At 37.3% G+C, this 18,284-nt stretch overlaps 1 protein-coding gene across 2 annotated transcripts in view; it reads left to right on the top strand.

Annotated features, from left to right (window-relative positions):
• LOC127423410 (far upstream element-binding protein 3-like) overlaps positions 1-18,284 on the top strand; it is a 48,871-nt gene that overhangs the window by 8,807 nt on the left and 21,780 nt on the right. For both annotated transcript variants that reach the window (XM_051667683.1, XM_051667673.1), the window contains exons 2-9: positions 5,087-5,195; positions 9,152-9,185; positions 9,311-9,360; positions 11,517-11,588; positions 13,065-13,122; positions 13,356-13,518; positions 17,298-17,396; positions 17,603-17,704. In XM_051667683.1, coding sequence (XP_051523643.1) covers positions 5,087-5,195; positions 9,152-9,185; positions 9,311-9,360; positions 11,517-11,588; positions 13,065-13,122; positions 13,356-13,518; positions 17,298-17,396; positions 17,603-17,704 — 687 coding nt within the window. The remainder of the gene's footprint in view (positions 1-5,086; positions 5,196-9,151; positions 9,186-9,310; positions 9,361-11,516; positions 11,589-13,064; positions 13,123-13,355; positions 13,519-17,297; positions 17,397-17,602; positions 17,705-18,284) is intronic.

The raw sequence follows: 18,284 nt of genomic DNA, 5'->3' as shown, positions 1-18,284 counted from the left end.
TTCATTAGCAATAAACCCTGAGTGCTATCATAGAGTTGTAAAAGTAAACCATCTCGTTTACCCACCCATAATTATATGTATTGTTGCGCTGACTTCGACATGGAGGTATCTGCCCTATTCTTGTTAGGTGCTGAGCACATGCTGACATGCCTGTTGCATCACAGGTAATTAATGGACTCTGTTGACCTATATTGAGTTCACTCCTTGAGCGTTTACTCGAAGGAAACAAGCCCCCGTCCCACCCAACTGGGCTACCCCATCCGTAATGGTAGAAATACCCTGATCCATTTGTGAGCCGTCACATGCGTCCACCCCCAAGTGGGCAACAAGTGGCCAGTTGTTCGGGTGAATTCCATCCGACTGCTGTTTACCTTCTCCAGCCTTTCCCTTGGGTCGCCCGTTTATCCATGCGCTCACATAGCTGGCATTCCTTCCCAACAGAAAGAGGGTTTAGCTGGAGGGAAGAGGTGGAGACCAACCTGTCTGTCTCTCTTTCACTCAAGTCTTTCTCCTTGTAATGGCCTCTTGAGTTACTTATTAGGGTTTTTCCTTGGTCAAAAATGGTCTTTGGTGGTAGCTGATTTACACAGTCATCCACACAGAGCAAGTTGGTTTAACGTTTAACGTTATTACGTAATTGCATTTCTTGTTTACATTGTATACATGAGTTTTATTTATTTTTTTTATGATCCAATCATCTGGAACCTTTTGAATTTAACATTTTTTTTTTTTACTGTAAAGTGCTGTGGGAATTCACACTAAATTAAACTTGAATAACGCCAGTGTAACAAAGTTCAGTGGAAAGGACGAGGTGAGAACCGGCTTGACAATATAAATAATCTTTTAATAAAACAAAAAAACACAAACACATGCAGGGCAGCTGCCCGTAACACTCTCTCGAATTGCTGCCTCCGGTCGCCTTTATCCCTCTCGAGGGCTTGATTAGCCTGATTAGGGGCCGGGTGTGCAGCATCACGACCCGGCCCCGCCCTCCTCCCCGCCACACTCCTCCCTTTTTCTTCAGGCCAGGGAGCCCCTGGCATGATGTACATCTCCTTTCCGGGGGGGGGTCTTCATATGAACTGGTGATTGAATCAAAGTATCGGTTTATTACTAGCGGATTTGTAAAGCATTATTTTAGCGTTAGCGATAAATAATATTAAACTGTAATTCTGTCATCTTTTGACATATCAAGGTGAAATTTTGCACAGTACTTCAGAGTGATGTCATCTTGAAGCCTGTTAGGTTGGAGAAACATCAGTCAAAATGGCATCAGATTCTTTGGACGTGGACATTTACACAAATGCGCACCTTTCAGCCATTTTGTATTGTATTCACTTTTGATAAATATCAAATTGAAAGACATGTATTCTACACATACATACCTAGTTTCAAGTCAGTTGGAGCTATGGTTCAGGAGGAGGAGATTTTTTTGTAATTTTGGACAAATTTGTATTTTACAGGAAAATCCATCATGGTGGACTTTATGGGTTTTAGAGGCTTTTTTGTTCCTCATGATAAATGAGGCATATATACCAGGTTTCAGAAATTTTGGACTTATGGGGTAGAAATGGCATCACTTTGAAAATGGACAAATTAGGGTGTGGCCTGTAGCGCCACCTATAGTCTCACGTGGGCCATTTTTGGTGTGGTAGTTACTCGTGGCCTGTAGTATCAATGTGCCAAATTCCAAGAAGATCTTGAGTTATTGGGTCATTTAGAGCTACAGGAATAATAATAAAAAGAATACTAACAAAAATAGGTTTCTTCCTACCGGAGGAATCCTAAATATCATCATTTAGAGCATTTATTTGCAGAAAATGACAACTGGTCAAAATAACAGAAAAGATGCCGTGTTTTTAGACCTCGAATAATGCAAAGAAAACGAGTTCATATTCATTTATAAACAACACAATACTAATGTTTAACTTAGGAAGAGTTCAAAAATCAACATTTGGTGGAATAACCCTTGGCATGCTCTCTGCCAGTCTTTCACATTGCTGTTGGGTGAATTTATGCCACTCCTGATGCAAAAATTCAAGCAGCTCGGCTTTGTTTGTGGCCGTCCATCTTCCTAACCCAGAAGAACATTTAAGGCTCATCTGAATTTTGCCAAAACACACCTTGATGATCCTCAAACCTTTTGGGAGAATGTTCTGTGGACTGATGAGTCAAAAGTGGAACTGTTTGGAACTCCGCTAACCTGAATAGCTGTTATATTAAAGTAAATATTTCTGTCTAAAATTCTTCACTTTCACATTACTTTAAGGCTCTGATTAAACCCACAAGCCTTTTTTTTTTTTCACATGAAGAACAACCTTTGGGGTTCTGTGACTCTTCGTTCTTATCATCTCCTTAGAAATAGAGTAAGCGAGCGGGCACAGAGGATCCATGTACTACTGCGTTTCATTAACTGTGCGACAAATAGCATTAATTACATGATCATTCAATTAATGTGAAACCGGAGCGCTTTGCATTGTCTGAAATCCTCTTTCATATTTTTGCGTGAGTTTGGTGCGAACCTCTGCAGACGGCGCGTGCATCACAGCGCTTCAAGTCCGATTCTAAAGTGGTTAATCTTCACGCACTCTTCAGGAAATGCACTCGGTGCGGTCCGTGGCGCGGCTCAGTGAGACAGTCGGAGTTCAGTTGAATGAGACACTCAACGCGCGATTCATTCCCTTATTTTAACAGCAAAATGTGATTGGAATTTAAAGTGCACAGTACTCGCAGTTACCTCAAATAACTGCGGTTAAAACAAACGACCGCAATCAGATGTTTATTTCATAATCGTGACGGGCCTAGCCGCTTCTATGAGTCACGTGTAGTGACACAAACAGCGTGAGAGAGTTTGACGCGCTCTCTCGCACGCAGAAGTTCGTCTCTTGTGTGCATTCGCCATAGCTTCATATGATTATGTGATGGCGATGTATTGAATCAGAATATTGTACGCAGTGTGTAGCTTATGAAGAAATCGTCAATACGCAGCTCTTAAGAAGAGGGAGTTTGTTTTTTGTGAATTAAAGTCAAGATGGATCAAAGTAAAATCAAAATGATCCCCCCCCCCTTTTTTTGGCATGTTTGCCAGTATCTAAAACTCTTTTAAAACAAGGTACGTTTACTTAAGCAGAAGATATTAACGTATTTTCGGAGAATGTTGAATATAATCTTTAAGTGTATTTTGTTTCACTGCAGTGGCAGAACAAGTGTAACCTTGTTTCCTGTAAATGTATCTTATTTAAGGGATTTTTAGATATTTCTAATGGAAAATAAGACAAACATTCAATAAGAATAATTTTTTACTAAGATACTTTCATCCTTTTTTTTTTTTTTTTTTTTGAGGCACGTTTAATACATGCCTCTTAACCCGAGCCACAAGCTGAATTGTCGGTACCCTTTAAGCCCACCAGTGGCTCTGTGAGGAAAAAAACAATCATAAAAACATTAATAACTACAGTCTTGATCAACACAAAATATGTATCGTTTGAAAGCTTAGAAGCTCTACTTTCCAATGCATGTAGACATTATGACCAAAACTGAACAAGTGCTTGGAAATTTGCTGATAAATCAGAAGTATTCAGTTTTAATAATTTATTAAAGTTGCACTGTACATATTATTGCAATCAGTAAAAACATCAAGACTGATCAAATAGGCATGTATCATATGTTGTTGGAAAGCTCTCAAAGAGTAGAATACAACTCGCAGACAAAAATATAGCGAGTAATAGCTAAGAATATGTCTTTGACAATTATGTTGGTGTTGCTTATGCAGCGTTTTCGCTTATAACTTCACAAAGAATAAACGGAACATAAAATATCACATAACATTACTTAGAGGAGGTGATTATCTTTCAAACGAGTCCACACACAAGATAATCCGATGCAGAGATCATTAGATATTCCACATGAAGCACAATGTTACATATGACCACCAGGAGATGGCGCCAAATACATGACACAGACTCAATGATGACTCAAATGACACAGAATGAAACTCATTCTGTGAAATCTCATTACTAAAATCATGTCTGCATGCTATGCAAACCTTTAGTCATTGTTGTGTTTGCATGTGTAATTAGTTCTTATGTACAATTATTATGTTTTATTTGTTTGGAGATGCTTTTGGACGCTGAAATTATTTTTGTAATGTTATAACTTCTGATTGCTTTGTCGTATCAACACAATTTTTCTCAGATACAGTTGACATGATTGGGAACAAAACAAAAGGAGCCAGCTTATTTACACCCAGAGATATATAATGTCAAATCACAAAAATAAGAAAAAAAAAAAGTACATTTTTGGCTCAAGTTTCTTTGTGATTTTTCAGCAGAGTCTCCGAATTTATCAAATCTATATCATTAAAAAATGTGAAAAGTTTTCTTTACAATGATACAGTTATAATACAGAGTTATAAGCCTTTAATTTTAGGTATGCCACTGAAACAGGAAATCCTTAAGATCTTCAGAGCTTAAAGGGTTAAACCTTTTGGACTCCTGTAATTGGACACATTGTATTAGGAAGTGGGTTTTTTTTTTGTTGTCAAAATGACATCATTTGGATGCCTCAATTTTGTGTAATTTTCTGAAACGCTATACTCTTGAATGGAGAGGCCACACTTGAATGTGAAGATTTGCTTTTGATTGCCAGACATCCGTGTGCGAGACCAGCTCATTGTGTTCAGCAGTTATCTTACGATAACTGTGAAAAGTGAACTACAAAGTAGTTGTCTATAAATTATTAAAAGCTGCTTTTAAGTTAAAATATTTAACAATCAAAAACATTTGTGATGAAAAAATCAGTCTTGAAGGAATAGAAAACAATTCTGTTAAAGCGAATTTGTGTAATTCTTTTTTTCTGTTGAAATACTTTTTTGTATGCTAGTTTTCATGTGCAGAGTCTACAGTGGTGCAAAAATTACATTTGAGCTTTAATATTTGTGATAATCAATAGTCTTTTGAGAAACAATGGTATTCTGATCCCTCAAACGCACAAACCTGCATGCCTTCCTCATGTGTGCACAGGTCGAGGCATGTAAGCGTGTTTCACACGTGTTGTTCAGTCGTGTTTGCTCTCTGATGTCTTACAGATTGGTAAAATTGGTGGAGAACAGATGACCCATCTGAACAACACTTCTCCAGTTATCGATGCCTCGCTCTATGGGTACGGAGGGCAGAAACGCTCTTTGGATGAAGGAGGTAAGACATATCTTATACATTTTATATTATTTGGTATTATTCAGATTTAAAGTTCTGATTAAAAAATGCCACTTTTTGAACTTTGTGTTCCAGTGCTGTTAATGTTATTGACTCCAGATGAATCACTTGAAAGCATGCATGTCCACTGACTGTAAAATAAGTAGATACAGTGGAGTTTAAATCAATGCTGGACTATTTTAAGCTTTGACCTTTGACGGGGTTTATCCACATGACACATTGATTGACACTTGCTTGTGAAAGAGGTAACATCAAAACACGACCGCAGAGAAAAGCCTTGAGCTGACATCTTGCAGGAAGTGAAACTTGTTTCTGTCGCCGTGGCGCTGCTCATTTGGGTCATTTGTCCTTGAGTCTTGATTTAGTGTTGTACAGTATTTAAAAGGGTTTGTTTTTGGTACAAGCTTTTAACCCAATATTATACCAAGCGTCAATATTCTGCTTTCAATCCAAAAACTACACTATTATTATTATTATTATTATTAAGATGATGTTAGTCAGATTTCTGCGTAACATCATCTTGTGTTTTCCAAGGAACATCATATGGTTTTGGAACAATATGACGGGGAGTAAATGAAAATGATAAATTTTTTTTTGTATGAACTATCCCTTCTGGTTCTGTTCACTCTACCTCACTTTGAAAAGTCTCATTTTATTCCTCTAGGTGGCAGAAAGCACTAGAAAAAATTCTTTCACATTCCATCACAATATACAGATCTGAAATGTAGGTGGCGCTCTAACACATTTTAGCCCTCACAGATGTGCTCGTCCATAGACATTCAGTCTAATTTTCAGTTCAAGCGCCACCCTCATTGTTTCATTGAATATCTTGGCCTCTGAGTGGACTAGAAGTTTAATCAAGGTGTCATTAGAAAGCTGAGATCCTCCACTGTGCGATGATATAACATTTTATAATCAATAGTCGAAAACATATTTTTCTGATGATTTGTTTAGCATGCTTTTCCTTCTGGATGGCATATTTTGTTCTGGACATCTAAGATATAACATTGGATTATTCACAAAAGCAAGTTCTCAGACAAATAAACAATGGCTCATTTTTTAGAGAACTTCCTAATGTAAAAGCAGATATAATGTTTGTGGTTACTTGGGGCTTAGAGCAGCAGTTATCGGAGCATAAAGAGACGTTTGTATTTGATGTCTTACAACCACTTTGTGATTCTTTTGAACTGTTTTATTAGTGCAATACAATAAACTATACAGACACATTCCTGAGAATGAGAGCTTTCATTTGATATATGACTTGTCCATTTAGGTGCTATTTGAAGGGCTTTTATTTTTGTGTAAATATTTTTGCCCCATTACCTCTAGGGGGCGCTAATTTTCAACGTGAATGTTTTGAGGCCTTATTTAGTTATTTTAAGTAATATAAATGCAGAATTGATGTTTATCTCTGAACAGTTCAGATTCTAAGCTTTTAAAATGATACCTCATATGCCTGACTTATGTATACGGAGATTTTAACGTTTTAAGCGTAAACTTTTGTTCGCGATTTATAGCACCCCCCTTTGAGTTTAAGGGGTTAAAATCACTTGAAAGGGGTACTTTAAGCTTAAACTCTTAAAGCTTTAAATACATAAAAAAAATCAACTGAAAATGTACATTTTTAAAAACAATTTTGGGGGAAATCTAATCAGATTACTTTAAGATTACTTCCAACCTAACTCTTTGTCTATTGCTTTTGAGTTGGATAATCTTTTATCATTTAGACATAAAAATACATAGAGGCAGAAAAAATTCCATTTTTTTATTTTTTATTATTGCTAACAAAGAGCCTAAAAAACAGCTCCTTATGCCATTTAAAAGTGCATTAAACATTGCACTGAGACAAGTTCATTTTTAGTGCATAAAACAAATGCAATATTATGAACATTAATGAGCATAAAATCAATAACTAGCTAGACTCTATATGTTTGTTTAACAGGGAGTTTCTAGAAATATGGACAGGTTCCCGGAGCGCGTTACACAGACGTGGCCATGCAATTTTGCCGTTTTACAAACACTATCCACGTGTGGTAAGAGATCAGAACAGTTATTTTCTGATATTTGAGAATCAACCTCACAAAAACGGACTCAAAGTTATCACTAAAGCAAAAGTGCATTAATTTACATTTTTGTAAATGTAAACTAATTTTATGGCGCTAATTGGATTACATTGTGTATATGAAATGACGCGTATTTGGGCATTTTGATACATTTGATGGACAGAATTCTTCCAAACACAGCAACACATGGTTATATTTCAAATTTGATGATTCAAATTTAAGAAAACATACAATAGGGGCCTGGGTAGCTCAGCAAGTAAAGACGCTGACTACCACACCTGGAGTCACGAGTTTGAATCCAGGGTGTGCTGAGTGACTCCAGCCAGGTCTCCTAGGCAACCAAATTGGCCCAGTTGCTAGGGAGGGTAGAGTCACATGGGGTAACCTCCTCGTGGTCGCTATAATGTGGTTCTCACTCTCGGTGGGGGGCGTGTGGTGAGTTGTGCGTGGATGCCGCGGAGAATAGCGTGAAGCCTCCACGCGCTACGTCTCCACGGTAACACGCTCAACAAGCCACGTGATAAAATGCGCAGATTGACGGTCTCGGACGCGGAGGCAACTGAGATTCATCTTCCTCCACCCGGATTGAGGCGAGTCACTACACCACCACGAGGACTTAGAGCGCATTGGGAATTGGGCATTCCAAATTGGGGAGAAAAAGGGAGGAAAAAAAAAAGCATGCAATTGATTTAGAGTGGGAAAAATATAAAAGATTTTAATAAGAGAAAAATAATGGTAAAATTTCATGCTGCCGTTTCTTACCGTAATCATGCAATCCGAAAAGTAATTGTAGTCCGATTGCGCATATTTTTTTAAAATGTAATTTAATCCAATTACAAGTACTTTCTGTAATCTGATTACATAATCCAGATTAAATGCAATCTACTAGCATCCAGCACTATATATATATATATATATTACGTATATATACACACAACTCTTCATCTGGTGAATATATATATATATTTATGCTATAAAAAGCTTAATTTGGTAAATACTTGCATATAGAGCATTGTAAAGGAGCCAAGTCCCCGGTGTATTTCATGCTTGTTTATAGTTAAAAGTCCAGCGTTATGCATATTTATCTGGTATTATCATTTTATTTGTTTGGAGATGTTTTGGACACTATGATAACTTATATTTGTAATGTTATAACTTTTGATTGCTTTGTCGTATCAACACAAATGTTTTCTCAGATACAGTTGACATGATTGATAACAAAACAAAAGCAGTTTATCAGAGCCACCTTATTTATACCCAGATACAGTATATATATAATGTCAAATAAGACATTATACAAGTACAAGTACATTTTGAGAGTATCATAATGTATCATCTATATCGTTAAAATGTTTAGTTTACTTGACAATGATAACAAACACTTGACCTTCCTTGTTTTTGTCTCGAGTTATAAGTCTTTAATTTTGGGTATGCCACTGAAACAGGAAATCTTTAAAAACACCTTAAAGGGTTAAACACCCCCCAGAGATTTTACTTTTTGCTTCAAAAAGCAAACATGTTAAAGTTTTCATGGATTCCTTAATTGGCATATTTATCTGTTTTTTGTTAGAAGTCTTGTTCTGCATGAAATTTTAAATGTCAATGTTTTTATATAACACCTAGATATTTAACACACTGCTTAAGAACATTGCATTTGATAAGGTTTGAAGTTAAGTTTTGCAAAATGTAAATTGTCGAGTTTTGATCTGCTGTTTGTATATTGAGATGTGTACCGATGAAAAGGTTGCTTCTTCAGACATATAAAAGCAAACATAGATGATAATGTGATCGTTGTTTTTCAGATTTGGCTGTTTGGTTTGTTGATGGAATATTATGTGGCATAAATATTAATGTTCTTTCTCTTCCATTTCTAAGTGGCTAACCAGCTCGGTGCAATGGTACATCAAAGGTGAGAACTTGTATTGATTTATGTAAAACTCCTGCATTGCTCTAAAGCTAAGATTGTTGTGGCTTTCCCACAATAAAATAATCAAATATATGCTCACTTAAAATGACTTGTTTCTGTTTGTTTAGGGCTATAGTAACAGAAGACTACAAAGTGCCTGATAAGATGGTTGGATTCAGTGAGTACTGGAAATCAGTTGAATCAAGCAATCACTTTAAGTTTTATTGTTTTGTTTAAAGTAACACAGCTTTATGATCAAATAATATAGGATGGTCCTCCCAACTAATGCTCTTAATTATAGAGGGACTGTCTGACCTTCTACGTACATAAATTATATAAATATTATATAAAAATAGTATAAATTGTACTAATTATATTTTCATTAGTTTTTCATGATATTGTGCACATTTTAGCTTTTGAATTTTTTTTTTATATTTAGTGTATTCCATCAACAAATGTTGTAAAACATTGCACATATTGCAAATACAAATACACCGATCAGCCACAACATTAAAACCACTGCTTAATATTGTGTAGGTCCCCCTCATGCCCGCAAAACGGCACCAGCAATCATTCATGCGATTTATCTAATCAGCCAATCGTGTGGCAGCAGTGCAGTGCATAAAATCAGGCAGATACGGGTCAGGAGCTTCAGTGAATGTTCACATCAACCATCAGAATGGGGAAAATGTGATCTCAGTGATTTGGAGTGTGGCATGATTGTTGGTGCCAGACGGGCTGGTTTGAGTATTTCTGGGATTTTCTCACACAACAGTCTCTAGAATTTACTCTGAATGGTGCCAAAAACAAAAAACATCCAGTGAGCGGCAGTTCTGTGGACAGAAACACCTTGTTGATGAGAGAGGTCAACAGAGAATGGCCAGACTGGTTTGAAATGATAAAGTCTACGGTAACTCAGATAACCACTCTGTACAATTGTGGTGAGAAGAATATCATCTCTGAATGCTATTCTGAGATGCGGGTTGGCACTGTTTTGGGGGACGAGGGGGACCTGCACAATATTAGGCAGGTGGTTTTAATGTTGTATGTATTGTTGCATGTTAAGTATTTAAATTGATATGTAGAACATATGCTAAGTAGGTACTGTCCCTTTAAGACTATCTGTATCAGCCAGTGAGCACATATTACCAGAGGACACGCTTTTTTAGGGCATCCATGTGTGATTAGACTTAAATGTTTCTTTTTTTAATTGTTTTTAATCAACAACTGACTTTTAAAGAACAGAAAAGATAATATAAGAGACAATGACAACTTCCTCTTCTTGCTCTATAAATATGGATTGAAATGTATCACAGAACAAATACAATATGAGTAAAATATTCTTTTTTAAATAAACTATTTATCATATGTATTTTATGCACCAAACACTATATTGACATTTAAAAAAAGGGAAATTGTTTTTGCGCTGGGTCTCAGGATCTTATGGTAAGATGACATCATAATAGCTTGTAATGTAAAATAATGAGATCTTTATAATGACAGAGCAGGCTGCATATATGAAAATACACAGACATATTAGTTCACACATTAAATATATCTTATAAAATGTATATGTCATTTGTTTTGTGGTGTGCATGAATGTAATGAAATAGTGTTTGAGAGATATTCCTCAAATGCCTATTGTATCATATTTAATACTTGGATTTCAACATGCATTTTGAATAAAATAATATACAAAATTTTAACCAAGCACAAGTTGCTTATATTCAGCAAATACTCATTTTAAAATATCAGAAACAATATAATCATTACTGTCACTTTTACTTTATTAAAATAAGCTGTTATTTATCCCAACATAAGAGTCACTTTTCACACAAGCCATTTTAAATAGATCGATATAAACATTGAAACCACTTTTTTGAAACTTACATATCATAGATTGATTGGCTCATGAGCTTGAAAAGAGATTGAATCAGGAGCCGTCAAACGTTGTGTGATACAAATATTTGGTACAAATGGCTTTATAGGGTTAAACTGAGTTGGTTTTTTTTGTTGTTTTTTTTATATAAAGGTATAGTTCACCCAAAAAGGAAAATTCTGTAATTTGTCACCCTCGTGTCATTCCAAACCCTTCTGTGCAAAAAATATGAGATTGAACTTGGAATGTCCGTAGTCACCATTCATTTTAATTTAATGGAAAAGCGTTAACATTCTGCTAAACATCTCCTTTTGTGTTCCACACAAGAAATAGTCTTAAGGGTTTGGAATGGAATGATTATATTCATTTCACCATTTAGTTCAGATTGTTTTGATGGTGGTTCGGCATAGGTTTCTCATCATGATGGACGTGTAACTCTTGATTTCTCTTCTCAGTAATTGGTCGGGGTGGTGAACAGATAACGAGAATTCAGCTGGAATCCAACTGTAAGATCCAGATCGCTTCAGGTAGGTTTTAATCCGATTACCGATTTCTCATCATCAATGTTTTGTGTCTTCTATAAACCTCAAATTCATCCACTGTGAAAAATCTGCCATATTTGAAACTCAATCTGAAGAGAATGAACAAGCTCCACAACATTATAAAACAAAATTTCAGGGTTTATGCAACATACATCCAACACATTGCATCTGAATATATTAAACTGTTAATCTCAAGCACAACTGTTAACGCACACACCGGATACAAGAGTCACAACACGTCTAAAGCAATAGAACGCATTATAATCAATGATGCTGTCTACCATGGAAGCATCCGTTGAGGCGCACTTTGCCAACAGGAAACAGATGTTCAGTTTTATTTTGCGCTGCATGCACTGGTTCCAACAACGCAAATAAACGTTTTAGAAAGTTTGTGTCAACGCAACCAGTGTAGACCGCCACAAGCCGTTGCGTCGCGACATTCATTGACATTTGAAGTGTTTATGAATGGCATCTGGCCCAATAGTGTTCCTTAACTAAGTAACGGTTCTTTGCAAAGCTTGAATCATTTTATGACTGTTTAACAAGTAATCCACATTGACATGAGCTGAAAAACATGCAATCCACACTGAAGACACATCCAGTTTCCAGTATCATCCGGCACTGAAATGCACATCGCCGGAAATGCATCTAAATGGTCAAAGACGTCCATCCAGCACGTTATCATACACCAACAATTAAAATAGCACAGATGCGCACGAGAATGTGTCCATGAGTTTGTGCTGAAAACAGCAAGGGGGAGCAGTTGTCCGACAGAGAGTGGATTCTCCTCTTCAGAGTTGTAACTTGACACCGCATTTTTTTTAAAAGTGGCGCAAGATATGCATCAAGTGGTCAAAGACGTTTGTGCTTGTTTAAATGCAAAAATAATTTAAGAGTCCAGATAGGTCCCCTTTAGTGTTCTGGAATAGTTAGGCCACCGTAGGCCTTGTTTGTCCTCCTCTCTCAGTTTAAGAACTGAAGCACCAGTGGGCGGGGCCAAGGTGTGATGATGCAAAAGTGACGTAGGGTAGTCTCGGAAGAAGAGAACAAGGCGTTTTTGCAGCTTGGTTTTCGATAAATGCATTTATTGCATTGGGGAATACTGTACTGTGAGTTCTGAAATTTACAGTATGTTTTTGTAGTAGAAAGACCTTTTAATATGTCAAAATATCAAGGAAAATTTGATTCCTCATGACATAACCCCTTTAACATGGCAATATCGCTCAATGTCGAGTAGATCTTCAAAAGTTGACGTCGCATCAGTCAGGTGAGCGAAATCCAACACAATAAGTGGAACTAATTAGCAAAACGGCCGCTAGGAACTGACTCAATACTGTGTGTGATGTTGAACCCTGGAGCCGAAAGACCGGTCAATGTCAGCTCCTCGTTTGCCCATAGTTTGTGTTGAGCACTTTTTGGTTCGTTTTCATTTGTTTGCAATTGTTTGTTGTCTCCCCACAGACAGTGGAGGTATGATGGATCGGCCTTGCACCTTGACTGGGACGCCAGAAAGTATTGAGTAAGAATAGACTGCCCTTAGTCACCCTTTCACTAGTACTACAGGCTAATCCTTCAGCACAAAACAAACACTTCACATTCTGAAATCCACATATCTGTCTGCTTCAGTGTGTGACATCTGAAAACACTAACAGATTGACTGACTCTATATGAGCGTAAATGAGTTCTCTAGTCTGCACGTGTCTTCATTCGTCTTCTGTAATTCATGCCGTCTCCGTTTATTCTGTCCATCAGGCAAGCTAAGAGGTTGTTGGGTCAGATCGTGGACCGGTGTCGGAACGGACCGGGCTTCCATACTCAGATGGATGGGAACAGCTCTGTCCAGGAGATCTTGATTCCTGCTAGTAAAGTTGGTCTGGTCATCGGGAAGGGAGGAGACACCATCAAACAACTGCAGGTTGGTTGGTTGGTTTATTTTATAGGATTGCCATATGTTCCCTGGAGAACAGTTATCAACACTTTTGACATTACAAAATTCTTGAAATTCTCATTTACCCTGTCTAATATATTCCATTTAACAACATTAAAAAACATCATTACAGTCATATGCTAAACTAGTGTTGACCTTGTCTCTCAAATTAACATCCTTTGCCATGTCCTGGATTCATTGCACTACTGTATTGTCCAAAAGAGAAAGATTTGTGTGTTTAATAATAGTTTAAAGTTCTACCAAATTAGATCTGGCTATCTGTCTGTCTATCTGTCTATCTATATAAATCCATCCGTCCATCCATTAGTAGTTTTATGGTGATTCTAAAATGAATTAAATGCGCTTTTTATTTGGACATTAAGTTTCCAAAAGAGCTTCTCATGAGACATTTTTCAAAATTATTTGACTCGTAACTTGCAAGTATATGCACAGATAAGTGCAACCACCAGTATTATATATTTTGCCACTATCAGGGTTCAAACGCATCCTGGAAAACCTGGAATTTTGCACTGCAGTTTTCCAGTCATGGAATATTAGAAAAATACCATAATGTCCTGGAAAATATTTTAGTGTAATAAAACTGTTTAACTGTGTCACTAAAAAGGTTTTTGTTACATGTACAAAAACATGGTAACGATTTGGACTCGGGATAGGTGTCAAATACACACACGTTTCATTTCATTACTGTTGCCGGCTGCGTATTGTGAAACAACATGATTGTTTTACTGTCAAAGCATGTATGTTCTGTGCTCATCTGCTGTCATCTCTGCTTTGCTTTGACTAAATAGTTTAAGTTTAGTGCAAAATATGATTTTTTTTAGGATTTGATTGCTGTAGTGTTTACAACGATCGGAACGCTGCGAAAGGCAGAAACGTCTCATCGCAGTCTGTGAAAAGGGTCCATTAAACCACAAAAGGCTATGATTTATTTAAATAAATGCTTAATCTGCGTGTGCTGCACACTTAAATGATTGTGTGAAGCCGGCCGCTCATACATGGAAAACATCGTGATCGTGTGTGTGTGTGTTTGTGTGGTACATGACAGAGCAGAGTGCTCTGAAGCATGCAGCACATATTGACTATAGTTAAATATCATCTTTTTGGGGTTTAATTATCACTCTGGGAGGTGAGAAACTACCATCAAAAACACAGAGAAAAGCCTAAATAAAAGCTTGATTTAAATTCTGTTTTAATGAATTAATTTAATTAGAAATAATTTTGGTGAAAAATTAAGCTGTTCAGAAAAAATAACCACAATACACTTCATGACCTCATGTTTTTTTTTTTCATCCCAGTTTGGAATGCCCAATTCCCAATGCGCTCTAAATCCTCGTGGTGGCGTAGTGCCTCAATCCGGGTGGCGGAGGATGAATCTCAGTTGCCTCCGCATCTGAGACGTCAATCCACGCATCTTATCACGTTAGCTTGAGTGCGTTACCATGGAGACGTAGAGCATTTGGAGGCTTCATGCTATTCTCCGCGGCATCCACGTACAACTCGCCACACCCCCACCGAGAGCGAGAACCACATAGCGACCACGATGAGGTTACCCCATGTGACTCTACCCTCCCTAGCAACCGAGCCAATTTGGTTGCTTAGGAGACCTGGCTGGAGTCACTCAGCACGCCCTGGATTCAAACTCGCGACTCCAGGGGTGATAGTCAGCGTCTTTACTCACTGAGCTACCCAAGGCCCCCTCATGTTTTTTTCTTAAATATTACACCCATTGGGTGCATAAAATGTCCTGGAACACTGTGCCTTGAAAAGAGTGGGAACCCTGCACTATGAAATGCACATTCAACAGTAAAACACTGATTTTACGTTAAGAAAATTGGGGCTGTAACTATTGATTATTTTTGTAATCGAATAATCTGACGATTAATCGAGTAATCTGAAATTATTTAAAAACTTTTATATTTTGCATAATTTTGTTGAGCTTTAGTCCCGTTTGACTAAAATGCATTCATTAGCTTAAGTTTTGATTGTACTCTACATTTGAATGAAAACGACAATAAAACGATTATGCAAGCAATACCCAAGTCAACAGACACTCAAAGCAGATCTATCATATAAAAACATTATATAATTCCAGTTGACAGACATTGGCTACTCCAGCAATACTTTTGTATTGACTAGTTTCAGTTTCGAACTCTATTTAATCTTTTCGGAAACTATTTCTGCTTACCTTCACGTTTATAGAAGATGAGTTATATTCGTTGTTAAAATATGGAGTTAAAAAGCCAGTTGATTGTACTCCGTTACATGTAACACGGGTAATTTTTCATTTTCTTACTCTCATTGTGAATAAATCATTATTCCTGAATGACCATTAAAGGCAACTTTCCTTGATTTATCTACTTTAAATGAACATGCTAGAATGCAAGGTGATCAATGGGGAAAGATGTAAGTAACGTTGTTACAACTGTCAATTGTAAAAAAATTTAAATCGAGTAATCAAACGAAATCATGTAATCGTGACGGCCCTAAAGTTTGGATGTGCTGATGTTATGAACAGTAACATCTGTAAATATTCAGTTATGCACGACTAAGGCTAAATTGGAATATTCTGACAGTGTTGGACTCAAACTGATTAAGGACGATAATCTCTTGGAATTTCTGAAGGCAAACGAGCCAGTTACTTTTCAATCAAAGAGCATCATACCCTGTTTCCACCTGGTATTAAGATGCGTTTCGGGCGATCCAGTCACATGTGGTCAGCGTTAAATACAGGTCTAAACGGAGTCTAAAGGATTTTGTGATCGGATCACAAAAAGCACATACGAATGTGGTCAAACGCAAGTGTCCACATCACATTTGAGGTGTAAACGCTAATCCATCCTGTATGCGTCCCGGCAGCAGTGAAGCTCCACCCCTCACCTGTCAATCAACCACTGTGCTAAAACAACAGTTTAAACTTTGCCGGTTACGAGTGGCTTAAAAAGGAAAAATCCGTCCAATCTGGAAATTTAAAAAAGCATATACATACTCAATTACGAGAGCTTCACGGATCTTCAGTGTGTCTGATATCAGCACAGATGAGATGCACGAACACCTGAAGCTCCTTTAATACAGGTAATATACTAAAATAACAGATGATTCAGCTCGAAATGTTGCGTTTGTGCTTTGATTATATTTCAGCCGCATCTGGGAGAAACAGCGCCATTTTTTCCAACTTTTCTGACTTTGTTGCACTTTAATATCATGCAGTAACACACTGACAGAGTTATTGATATATGTCGTCATGAAACAGAGACCCTCCCCTCCAAATCCGAAAACAAGTGGTCACAGGAGACACATTTAAGTGACCAGGTGTAAACAGCGAAGTGTCTCACCTGACCACATGTGATCGGATCACCCGAGACTCATCGTAATACCAGGTGGAAACGGGGTCTTAGATTTAGACGGAAGGAAAATGGTTACGAAAATGTACCATAGTTTTTATAGTTTTAACAGTGGTATTTGTAAAGACTATGGTAAACGCAGGCATGCATGCTCCTCATTACTATGGTTAGTAATTCCTATAAAACTAAATAAATGCATTTATTTATGAAAATAAATGCATTAAGAAACTTTAAATATAACATTTTTTAAACTGCAACAGACAATTATATTCCATCACCCCCTTATACTTAATAGAACTATATAAATATCATATTTAGTTCATGGAACTCTGCTTGGGGCATTTTAGTGCCATGTGTACATGTATTTTTATTTATTTAATATGTCCCTGTACTTGTGCGGCACAGGAGAGAACAGGAGTAAAGATGATTATGATTCAGGATGACCCGATGCCCACCGGATCAGACAAACCGCTGAGAATCACTGGAGACCCTTATAAAGTTCAGGTCAGTCTCTTCAATAGGTTGAATCTCATTAAATGTTTTGAGGAACATGGGGAGGGATGTGTAATTGTCATGAAAATTATGTCACAATGTTAAAACATCTTAATGGTCCTTAAAATAGGAGTCATTTAAATGTAACTGTTCCTAATGACTTCCATGTGAAATGTGACCTGGACTGGTATCTCTGATTGTTGCTTTGTTTGGTACAGCAAGCGCGAGAGCTGGTGGCTGAAATCATCAGGGATAAAGATCAGGGTGATTTCAGAGGAGCTCGCAGTGATTTCGGCTCTAGACTGGGCAGCAGCATTGATGTAAGAACACAGAAAATTCATCCATGCTTAACCCTTGTGTTGTGTTTGTTTTGTGCACAAAACACATTTTGTGTTCCCGGTCAAAAATGACCGGCCCTTTTAAGATTGTTTATAAATGTCTAATATTGCATATATTATCACAAGACATTGCATTAGATCTTTTTATCAGATATTTCTTTTTTTTGTTGTAATTATGACAGGTTTTGGACATATAAAAAAAAAAAAATCATTGAACTGAGCTCATACCGGGCTAGTTGGGACACTACCTGCGGAAAAAAATAAATATATATATATATAATAATGACATTAATTACCACTTGCTTGATCTGAATGAAAGCTCAGAATCTGGACTTTATAATGCATATAGCTGATCCTGCCAATTCTTAAATAATGCTTTTTAAGGGGCCTGGGTAGCTCAGCGAGTAAAGACGCTGGCTACCACCCCTGGAGTTCACTAGTTCGAATCCCAGGGCGTGCTGAGTGACTCCAGCCAGGTCTCCTAAGCAACCAAATTGGCCCGGTTGCTAGGGAGGGTAGAGTCACATGGGGTAACCTCCACGTGGTCACTATAATGTGGTTT

The sequence above is a fragment of the Myxocyprinus asiaticus genome, chromosome 3 (assembly GCF_019703515.2).
Source record: "Myxocyprinus asiaticus isolate MX2 ecotype Aquarium Trade chromosome 3, UBuf_Myxa_2, whole genome shotgun sequence".
NCBI lineage: Eukaryota > Metazoa > Chordata > Actinopteri > Cypriniformes > Catostomidae > Myxocyprinus > Myxocyprinus asiaticus.
This window is presented reverse-complemented; position numbering and strand designations above follow the sequence as displayed.